Source organism: Phalacrocorax carbo, chromosome 2 (genome assembly GCF_963921805.1).
Source record: "Phalacrocorax carbo chromosome 2, bPhaCar2.1, whole genome shotgun sequence".
Lineage (NCBI taxonomy): Eukaryota > Metazoa > Chordata > Aves > Suliformes > Phalacrocoracidae > Phalacrocorax > Phalacrocorax carbo.
Window position 1 is genome coordinate 134,493,143 of NC_087514.1, and position 12,250 is coordinate 134,505,392.

Sequence of the window (12,250 nt, forward strand, 5' to 3'; positions counted from 1 at the left end):
TTGAGATGGGAATTTTGGGTATAAAGTGAGGCAGATTGCCACATCCGCCATTTAAAAAAACTGTACTGTCTCTCTCTATATATGCATATACACAAAACCAGCATCCTATCATTCTCTCATGGTGGGATACCCCTCACAGCCTTCCTAATTCCCTTCAAGCTAAAATCTTTAACACTTCTTTTGAAGCCTTATGATATCATTTTCAAGGCCATGGAATTGCTGATATAGTTTTAATTACTGTCAAGTAAAACCAGACATTCTGCAAAGATCACCCTCTGCCTTTCCATTCTAGATTCATTGGGAAGAAACATAAAAAGTTACGTTACCACAACAGGAATCTTTTTGAAGCCTTTTCCTTTCTGCTTTAACAGTCATGTTTTTCAACATGTGGTCTAGTATAGTTGCTTGAATTACATTTTCTGTTTAACTCTTGCTTCCCTCCCAGAACTTTAACACAATAAGAGCTACAAAGGTCTTATTAGACTTAGGAACTCTGGCATGATATGGTCCCCAAGGGAACAACATCCTTGAAAAAGAATACCCTGTGTAACAGTATGACACAGTGACTGCTTTCTTCCCAAACAAAAAGCATATGGGACTCCAATAATAGACCACCTCCAAGAGGGATACTGCACACTCGGGCTTTGACTAAAGTAAATATAATAACTTGTCAAGCATGTTGTGGGGAGCTGTAGATTTTCCCCTGGACAAACCTGGAATATCAATTAACTCTGTAAAATACTTTGGCCTAATACAATGCAACTTCAGACCATCAATGAAAAGTGGTTAAGCACAAAAACACAGGATGTTATTCGAAAACATAACCTTCCTCGTACAGTTTGTTTGGAGATACGACCTATCACTGAGACAATAACAGTAGAAGTCTATCTCTGTAATTTTCTTTTGGTACCTAGGGAATGTCAACAGATAGCATACAAAACAAAGAAGCTTCACTTGTATATTACATTAATTCCTGGCTAACAGTGTCTTGCCTTGTTAACATCTACATTTGACCATGAATAAAACCAAGTATATCAAGACTATGGAGATACTATTGAGAAAGACTACAAAGATTTAACTGAAAAAGGACACTGCAGCAGCTCTAATGTGCTTCCTCAAATAGAAAATTTGTAGCAACTGTAGCATCTGCACAGAGCCACTTCAAAAATGCACGTCTCCTTTTTAGTTTTCAGTATGTCATTATTACCTTCGAAGATCTGAATTAACAAACGTGACAAGGTGTATAGCAGTAAAGCACATTTCCACATTAAGGTCAGGCATGCTTGTTTCATGTGGCAGAATCAATCACATTATGTGCCCTGGGAGTTTAATGTTGAAAACAGGAATTTATCAGTAACAGCACTTCCATCCTATTTTTAATACTGCTAATAATCAATAATTTTCATCTGTGGAGGTAACTGATTTTAAAAAATTCTTCAGGTAATATTAGCCTAAGTGTCAGTTAAACCTCATCTCCCAGAATAAGTTCAGTAGCCCACCTGCACAGATTAGGGTCTTGCATATACTGAGGCATAACTGCATGACCCCAGCTGCAGCTTCTCTTTTTACACAGTTGACAATACCTTGAAATGGTGACACAAACTGGAGTTGCCAGCAGTGTCATTTGGCAGCACAATGGTCCTCCTCCTACATGCAGACTTGATGGTTTGGATTGGCACCTAAATTACCCCAAAAAGCAACTGCCCTTCTTGCTCCTCAATGTACTTAATCACTGGGTCCATGGATTCTGCTTCCTGATGCTTAAAATATCCCGTCAACAGTTACCCTCTTTCTTAAAATAGAGTAGAATAAATAAATGTAACAGTACATGATGATCACCAAGTAACCATGATTAGTTATTGCACTTTTGTTTTGGGACCTGCTGAGAAGCAGGAACACCTGTTTCATGTGTGGATGTTTATATGCACCTTTACACATTAGGAGGGGAAGAGGAAATGGTTTCACTATAATACTTCTAAACTGTGGAGCTACAGTAAGGTGGTCAAAGCTTTGAATATTCACAAATACATTCTTATATCTTAAGGCTTTTGGTGTGGGTTTTTTGCTAATTAATTAGACTTGAAGCAAACCAGACCAGTTGGTCAGAAACCTACACATTTTGCCACTAGCCACTTGCAAGGAGCACCTTAAGGAGCTGAGTACTAGAAACATTAGCACTGTGAGGCTGCACAAATCAAGTGTGTGTTTATCTGCCATGCACGCCATTTATGTCTCCTGTATAATCAGGTGATATTCTAGGAAATGCTGCTCTGCAAGGCACAAATGACAGAGAAGGAAAATGACCTGAAGCCCGCTTACACCAACTGGAAACTTTCCATTGCGTTCAATGGCTTTTGACCAGGCTGTGAATGCGTAATATTAATCATTTCACATGACTGAGGGATGTTGTCCCTCTGAACTCAAGGGACATGCTGTGCAGGGACTCAATCCTGCTTGTACTTCTCATGCAAGTAAGATTTAGCCCCAGCACAGCAGGTGACCTGAAAGTGTACGGCATTCTATAAGAGACAAATAGCTACTGCGGTGAACCTTGATGATACTGGAGGCAACTGGGCCTAATAAAAACAGCATTTTATTTATAAGGTGCAATTAAAATCCTGAGTTTAACTTTCAAGTTTCACATAATGAGATCACTGTTTTAACAAATGGTACTGAAAGCACCATTAAGGGAGCTGCGATAGTAAAAGATTATCTGCAAAAATGTAACATTTGCAGTGCACCTTTGTTCATTCAAAAAAATGTAAATGTCTACCCACCAGACTGTCTGCTCCAGAGGGTAAACCACTTAAGAGTCTCGCTATTCAAATGGTTGTGGCAAAAATACTCTAAAAATCTGTTTCGTTACTGATAATGCTCTAATTCGGTCTATGCACTAGAGTGTAATCATTTACGGTATTGACTCATGTTTTACTGGTAAATGGCTCTCTGTCATAGCAACCTGTTTTCCCCCAGCAAAAAGTGTTTTATTTGCTGCCATGAAAACTGCGGCTATCCACCCACTCAGATAGCACAACACTTACTGCAAATGTCACAACAACGATTATGAAACAACAGCAATGTGAGTCATGCGGGATTACAGCAAAACAAGTGATATTTTGGGTGATTTTGGAACACTTATCCTATTATTAGGAGCTTCTGTATTTTGTGTATCTGATGAAAAATTGATTAGGTATATGGCCTTTGAAAGCTGGCAGCTAATGCTAAACTAGAAGAGAGATATGTAGCAGTACGTCTGCTGTTAAACTACCAAAGTAAACCCCACTGAAATAAAAATGCACTGAAGTTGAGATTTATGGAAAAATATTTGAACCCACAGTACCACAGTATTAACAGTCAAGCAAATAGAGAGGTAAAGAAATCCCAAACTGGATCCAGAAATGGAAGTCAGTAGTTTAGGCTTCTTAGCACACTTCCAGCGAGCTAAGTGATGACTCCAGCACACGGAGCCCAACTTCCAAAGGAACTTTTTAGGCTCATTTGAACATCTGTGATTGTGTGGTGGGGCTGTAACTTCTGATGTTTGGCATGGTAATGGCAAATTATATGCATTGCAGTATTCTATTAATATACAGGATATAACTCTGCTGGTTCTTGCTACAACCTTTCCAAATCTCCCCTAACAGAGATTGCCAGCCTGACCAGATTGAACGCGTGTCTGATGGTGGTTCAACACTGCGGGCAAGTGTCCAGAAACTATAACATGCAAAATAATAAGCACCATATATCAGTCTGAGACATTATTCCCTTTGCATTTTGTAGTATCTTCAAGTCAATACAAGATCCATTTGGACAAGATTTCCTATTTAATACAGCACTAACCTCCAAATATTACAGACTTCTACCTAAAACTTTCCCAATATTAAAATATAACATTTAATTCCACTGAACTAGGATCTGATCTAATCCAAATGATGGATCTTACTCTGCATCATTTAAATTTCCTTGCAATCACATACAGAGGAGCTATGAGGCAAGACCACATGTTAGCCATCAATGCAATTTTTTTTTTCTTTTTGGTTACGGGCCAGAGAGAGGCTACTAATCAGTGTGCAGAGGTCACCCACCTGCCCTCTGGATCATAGTTCACACACACAATTAATTCATTATGGGGAAAAGTCACTGCTGGAGGTTGAACTGCCCATTCCAGGTTTTTTTGAGGTGAATGTCCTGCCACTGACCTGGAGAAATAGCTCCATTAGCTAAAACTCTGTTAAATCACATTTTCTTATGCAATTTTTTCTAACATAAACAGTATAAACCAACAATCAATAGAAAATTTTGCCACCAAAGCAGGAATTGCTGTAAGTATAGGCACTGGATACAGGATATTGTAGAATTTGATTCTCTCTTAGCTGCATTAGTTCATTGTCCTGTTACAATATTGCCACGGAAAGCAAGACGTAGGCATGTTACCTATGCCAAATGAGGTTTATCACAACTGATTTACCATCTGCATTCTTCTTGTTATAGGCACATATGTATGAAACAGAATAAGGAGTAGTTAAGATTCCTTCCATGTACAATCTCGCTTGACAAAACAAGCATCCAAGACTCCTGGCATGTCAGTTATGTTGGTAAGTACTACCCTGATAAGGAAACTGAGGACCAGTAAAATAAAAGGCAGATGTGAAACAGGATTTAGTCACCTAACTCCGATACTGTAATAAAACAAATCTACTTCAGCAGCCATCTGAACCTGGGACCACCTTAACTCATATGTGTTAGGGTCACCAATGCCTAAATCACTCTCTTGGCACACGGAAGTTCTTCATCAGTGTTCAGCACTGTGCATCTCTTCAGGTTATCCCAGAAGGTAATGTTCTGCAACACAGATGTTTCCAGGCTCCTTCCATAGCTCCCTTCCACTCTTCCAGTAGCATTACTGCTGCTTTTGTTTGAACTTTTGTTATCAGAGAGCCTCCTGAACACCCATCTCATATATGAAGATGTGTCTCATATATAACATACCCTGATGTCAACCTGTAGTGTCCCTGTATCCCTGATAATTATACCTGCTGCAATTACTCTGCTTGTTAGTATGATCGACCTGAAATTTCAAATCTCTCCAGTCTAGAAATCTGATCAATCTTCTACCCAATAAAGAGAAAGAGTTTTACCTCAGCTTGAATGTTAGATGGCAAAACGGAGGTTTCATTTTCCGTTACACTGCTGGTAGGACCGTTACTTGGGGAACTGGGACCTGATCCAGGGGAGCTGCTACTGACTGAGGATTCTGAAAAACAGATTAAGCATACATGAATTTCACACTGGAAAGGAACACGTGATGTTGATTAATTGTTTACTCTTTATAGCACAGTGGGTTTTTTTGCTGTTGAAAAGTATCTATCAGTTCTGCTGTTTGCTTATGCGAAAAATTTTACATTCATCCTCCATTTCTTCTGGTTTTCCTGTTACTGTGCTAACAAGGAAACTCTTGGTCTTTCCACCTCTGATCTGTCTGCTTCACAAAGGATTAATTTACTATTTATTTTTCCCACAAAGATGGTACGCTACTCGGTATCAGGCAGAGATACAAGCATAGAACTTGCAATGAGTAAAAAGAAAAGGAAGCCTTTTCTCTTTAACTGCAAAGAGTCCTGCCTCTGTCAGAGATCAACAGGACACAGATAGCAGGCTTGCGAAGGTCACGATAACATCGCCAATTCATGAGGCCTACTGCCATCTCCCTTCCGTTTAGAAAAGGGGTGAACCCGTTGCAGACTAATCATTACACATAATGGTAAAATATACGCCACTTTCACTACATTTTTGGCACAAATGTCAAGGAATATTTACAGCATACAAAAATTATAAAATAGCATTTGAAAGGCTGCATGTTAGCTTGACTGAAAATTTCCCAAGTTCTGTCTAAAATAAAGGGGAAGAGGATGATCTCTTTGCATGTTGTATTGAGATATTCTAATCCTACGCTGATATAAATTAAATTTATGTAATGGAAACAGTTAACAAGGTTAAAGATGGAAGAGCGCAGCATTAGTAGAGGTAAGTCTGTTTCATGAGTTAGCTTTCAAATTAAAGTACTCAAGAAGTTAAATAATAACTAAATACGGCAGTAAATATTCTATAGACACTTCTTTGCTTCTTCAGCCCTCCTGTCTCAGTTCACATGCAAAAATATATCCTGACTTTGACTGAAATTACCAGGAGACTTCCTTGTTGTTTCTTGGACCTGTTGCTCTCTCCTACTAGAGCTGACTTTGATTTACTGAGGTGAATTCGTACCCAGCTATGCTCATCAGTCAGGTAAAGCTCTTGCATTGTATTCTCACTTGTTTTCATAGAAGAGCAAAACCACAGACTTATTATTTTTTCTCAGTTTTAAAAAAATTACAGCAGCACTTTTTGTATAAATAGGCATTTAAATAAAGGCCTATTTTCAGTTAAAGGAATTTTTTAAAAAAGGAGAAAAAGGCTTCAGCCAGAAATGTTTGATCAGGTAAGTTTTGATTATGAAAGGTGCAAAATGTCATACAGCCAATACTAATAACTATAATGGCAATCTGTAAGGCCCTGAATTACTGTCAGAGCTAGGAAGAAAACACATTTATTTTCAGATTTCTGCTCTTTCAATGGCTGCGGAAAAATTTTCCTGGGATAAGTATTTTGCTTTATACCTTACTTGTGAGCATACAAAATACAAAGAAATCAGCTAAAACTAAAGAATTGGAGATGAAGAATCTCATAGGAGCTTCAGCAAATGGAAATAATAAAATAGCTGTAAAAAATTCTAATCTGGAAATAATTTACAGGGGAGTTACCTTATGTAGTTACTTTCATACTTACATTCACATCCACGTCCCAGTTTTACATATGGCATACTGTGTAAAGCTATCATGAGAATTGCACATATGGGGACGCTGATGTGAAGTTGTTCATGTGTTATCTTTCCACCTTGGTGTGACATAATTCTGATATACCAAGTGAATTCAGATACGTGTCTGACAGACTAGTAACAGTTGGTTGCATAAACATATGGCCTGACTGTAACATCACGTGAACAAGCCATGAAGCTACCAAATACCAACGCAAAGTCAAAGCAAGAAATGTCAGAATGAGGCCAAATACTGTAAATGCTCTTTTCTTTCAAAACATCAGATAAGGCATTGGCAGCATACTAATCCAAAGGACCAAAAATAAGAGGACTTTAGGCTGTTTGGAAACTTCGGTGCAATTCTGCAAAATAATATACATGACAAAATTTACCACTCTGCAATACCAAACGTGTGAAAGAAAGCCTCAGCATCCATGGTTCATCCACCCCTGTCACTTTTTAAGTTCAAGGGCAGGAATAATACTGAAAACAAATATTACTTGATGACAAATTTTTACTTTGATTTTTTTCCCTTTTTAACATCCCACTCCATATGCATAATTCTGTATTTTTACACACTAAAAGTTCCCTTTCAATTACTAATACTTACTATCTGCTATGACCAACAACATGCCACTTAATATTTAAACATTTCAACTCTTTCTTCTCAAACAACAGCTTAGTGAGCCCTTACATCAAAACCAACTAATCTTGATGTTTTCAAACAAGAGAAACCAGAGGGCCAAACATAAGATTACAAAATGTCCTTGATAAACCCAAGTAATACCAGATAGGTGTTTTTGCACCTGCTATTAGTATCTGTATTTTCAGTGGGAGATGGGAAGTGGGAGATGCAAGACCCAAAATGTTGTCCATGTACAGAAGACACAAATTAAGGGAAGCGGGTATTCTTGTTTTCTCTTTCGATGTCCCTTGCCAACAACAGCGTACCATATATTTGTTCTTGCACTCGCTGTTGTGAAGTACTGGTTTCCAAGCTGGTTTGAAAGTATGTCTTTCAAATTGACAATGACTTTTTAGTAAGTGGTAGAAAGCTGTAGATTACAAGCTATTTATACACAATCATTTATTTAATATGGTTTTCTTTTCAGCAGCAGAAAAAGAAAGATAGAACCTTTTGTTTATCAAACCGTTTCAATTCCAATATACCACCACTATTCCGTGGGCAGTCACAGCTGATACAGAATTTGTCCATTCTTAATTACCTGTCACCTCGAAGAGTCGCTTCTTGAATGAACTGACAATATTTCCATCCTTCCTCCTGAGTAAAGGACTGCTTCTCCTTTCTGTCACCTTTTGTTTTAACCTTGAACGTACCTTCAAATTAGGCTCTGAAGCTGGAGATGAACAGAAGAAAATTAATGGTTACAAATTAAATTACTGTTTTGCGTCAGACACCACTGACATTCCGTTTAGGACCTCATCTGACCCAAGGAAGGCTTGGAGGCAGAGATTTTATTGCCCATCCTATCCTGGATAGCAGCAGCTATCCTCTGCTCCTAGTACAACTCCATTTTAGATTGGAGGCTAGGAAAGAAAGGAAGAGAGCTGAAAAGCTTTCGATCCCAGCAATATTCTCATCCCATTTCAACTCTGGAGTTGTCCGTTATTTTTTTTAATATCATAAGTATTAATTAGAGATGAATGCAACTTTTCTTCTACATAATTTTTATCTCTCTTCTAGGTGAAAACTTGGATGGAAATACAGCTTGCAACTTGGAACCTTATAATTGGATTATGGTCTGATGACAGAAATAGAGAGAAGCCTCCACTGGTGCCTTTTGATTTCTCTTAGAAATATAAATTACAACAAGCCTTGCTGGCAGAACATTTCTTGGTCAGCAATTTTAGGCCCAGAACGTCAATGTTTTCTGAGTAGCACAGCAAACAGCTAGATTTATGACAGTGTCCTAAGAACATTTACACAGAAAAATACATGCTCTGAAAACGAAGAAGTAGGATTGATTCCCAGAAAACCTAGGATTATACTTGATGCACCTTGGGCAAGTTCCACCTTTGTTTCCTAAATGGACACAGTATTTTCATATGAAGGCCAGAGATGAAGCTTTGCTGTGCTTTATATTTTGTGATATTTTTAGCATGATAAAATGTTTCATGTACTCATTTATCTGTTCTCCTAAGTAAACCCTCTATCAAACAGACTGCTAAGAGCTAGTGAAAGATAATTGTGGAATAGAATTTGTTTATATTTCCCTTTCTGGAACCAAGGCTTGGCTAAGCAATATCTCAAAATAGAGAGAGCTGGAAACTGGGATCAGTTCTCTTTCCTATGTACAGACCTAAGCCCAGCCCGAAAGAAGGAGCAAGAGTTAGCAGAAAAACCAAATAAATGAAATCTTCATTCAGTTCAGCATTATACCATTTGTCACTTCGGGGCAGGAACTCAGTCCAACACTTCTAATCCCAGTCCTTGCCCAGCATGTGATATCACACATCTGTTTCCTGCTGTCCCACTTGCTCCCTCAGGGATGGGCACGTTAGAAATGCTCACGCGAGAGCAAAGGGGCTGCACCCCCACCAGAGTGCTGCTGCTGTAACCCAGTGCCTGCAGTTGCACGCTGGCCTTTGTCACGTACTCCATCGCTCTTGCAAGCGCTCCCTTCTAAGTGGCCTGTGCCTTGAGTGCATTTCAGACCAACATACACGGGCTAGTACAACACTGGAAACCTTTAGTTATAAAAATATTATCAAGAAATGTATTTTTTATCACTTACTACAATTGTTAAGAACAATGGTTCTTGCGATGTAGTACAGATGACTTGTTTGCTGTCCAAGATATGATTTGCTATGAAACTGAAAATATAACAATGGGCTAAGATTACACTACAAGCTTTCACCACAGATCTCACCCAGGTATGATGATATTTGGAAGAAAAGGTGCTCACTCCTTTTGCACTTAGGGTTATTTCCATTTACACTATTCCGTACTCTTAAAATTTAGGAGAATATTTCCATAACTGTGACACACTACTGTGATACAAATCCCCTGCAACACTCTCTGGAGAAATGCTCGTCTTCCATATGAATGTTTCATGCTCAGTCACAGTGATTGCCTTTCTATTTTTATCACATTCCCATCATATTCTGCATCTGAATCAATCATATAAGCAGAGAAAGCAGACTTTGATGTCAATGTCTGAATTTATGAGCCATTTGAGAAGACAGCCCTTGTATGAAGGATGCAGATCATTTTAAAATTGAAATAATCAATTTTAGAATGAAAAGGCATGGAGAAGAGTGGTCTTTAAATTATGAAATAAACCTCCCAATAAAAAATAAAGCCAAGGTTTGAAGAGTTTTTGCTTCAAATACCGGCTTTCTTGAATGTCTTCCATGAGACACTTCCAGCTCCGTTAGTACCACTTAGGTCTTGATGGCTGGCAATAAGAATTCAGGTTTTGGTGCACTAAATACACAAATTTAACCAGTTTCAGGATGTCTGCTCCAATGGACAAAATATAGAACTGGGAAGTGGTTTCTTGATACTCGTCTGTGGCTGAGCCATTGACTTGGTGTGTTACCGTAGAGGTCACTGTACCATCTTGCCCCACTGAAGCTGAAGCAGAATTATTAACTGCAACACATATGGATCACAACAGAAATCCTATGTGCTTCAGTGCACTCCTACATGAAGGCAGTAATAACAGATCTGTAATTGTCAACTCTCTTCTGATAGCTAAAAAGGCAAAATTAACTATTTTAAGCTTCAAAGGCAGACCTGTGGATTAAAATTATCAATGTAGATACACATATATACACAAAGACTGCCCCAAAGCACATACGTGAGAGTATTTAGAAATTATTTTAATCCTTTAAACTCTGAAATGCAAACACGTGAGCAAAATAGTGAAAATAAATGTTTCAAACCTTTTTTCTTAAGTTAAATTGTTCCCCTAGTATTTGCAAGGCACTTGGAAAGCCTTAGTGGCAAATGATGAATTATTATAATTAATCTGCCTTATGTTTCAAATGAGAACTTGGTCCAGTACCTTAACTAGTGGTTCTTGGAAGTGGTCTACAGAGGGATAATACTCAAAATAACTGTTTTGCATTAGCCACCCCTGTAAGTATTTCTGCTGTACATTCTTAGCATCTTTGCTCAGCTTAATTAATCCACTGCCAAGGCTGACTATGTTCATCACCCAAAGGCATTCTCCATGTGGAAAAGAAGCATCACATGAGGAGTCGGTGTCAAATAACTTCTGAGGCTAAAGCTTTATTCACCAGGTTGCTGCAGAGTAGCTTCCTCATACGGACACAAGCCCCTAAGAATTAACCCTTTTTTGCTCCATTAATGCCACAAAATCACTTAAAAGACCTTCATGGAGTCTATTACTTTATGCAGTGCGTCAACCATAAACCAAGACTCTGACTCAGCAAGATAATTAATGCACATGGCTAACTTTCTGTCTCCCAAGCATCCTACTGGGGTCCAGGACTCAAAACTAGATTAATTCTACCCCATACAGGATACGTCCTGTATCTCACCTCTCTGAGGAAATAGGGCCTCTCTAAAGTACTGGAGGTGCTGAATGAGGTGGCTTTTGTTGGGTTAGATGCCTGCAGCTATAGTGGGCTGAATCATCTGACCAAAGAGCCAGAATGCCAGAGACGAAAGAAAAGCAAGAGCCCGTGGCCAGGAGTGTGGTATATGAGGAAAACAGGACTGCATGCTTTCACAGCAGCAGGCTGGTAGGTTGGGCTATTCATCTGAAATCCTGTTAAAAAACAGTATGCATCTGATATTGGTCTAATTGGTCACTATTAGCCTAGCCTCTTTGCTCTACAAATCTTTGCAATTCTCTAGATTTAGCACTTTGGAAGAAGTAATAATCGGTTCCCACTTGAAGAAAGGGAAAACATATTATTTGAGAGTGTTTTGTTGCAAAGAAAACAAAAAGACACAGCTGTTTTCTCTGAAGACCATCAAAGCCCATGTCATTGATCTCGATGGGAATCAGTTGCCACCCATTTGAGTGATTCACTTGAGTGGATTTCAGGAAAGACTAGCCTGAAAATAATTCTGTTTATGTAACTGCAGCATAATTTGGAATAATGAGATGTTGCAGTAATATGGCTTGTTCAGTCTCATCTCTATTACCTGGTTTACTCTCTTTTTAGTGCTGGTAATAATGAACTTGCATTACCCTTTAAATGACTCTAAGTGGGAAAGAGGTATGAAAGATACAGAAACTATTAGTTTAAACAGCAACAGAAGATATCACAGGCAACCCAAGGATCGGTTATCTAACTCCTTGGTATGACTTGTAATTACCCCTACAGAATGAGAACTTTGGTCCTAGGTGAAGACAACAGACAGTGTCTCAAGGATTTTTCTCATCTTTTATGGCGGCT

General features: G+C 38.6%; 1 protein-coding gene across 3 annotated transcripts in view; it reads right to left on the minus strand.

Moving 5' to 3' along the window:
- HDAC9 (histone deacetylase 9) overlaps positions 1-12,250 on the minus strand; it is a 487,110-nt gene that overhangs the window by 206,133 nt on the left and 268,727 nt on the right. For all 3 annotated transcript variants that reach the window (XM_064444483.1, XM_064444482.1, XM_064444481.1), the window contains exons 8-9: positions 8,080-8,211; positions 5,139-5,254 (exon numbers count right to left, since the gene is read on the minus strand). In XM_064444483.1, coding sequence (XP_064300553.1) covers positions 5,139-5,254; positions 8,080-8,211 — 248 coding nt within the window. The remainder of the gene's footprint in view (positions 1-5,138; positions 5,255-8,079; positions 8,212-12,250) is intronic.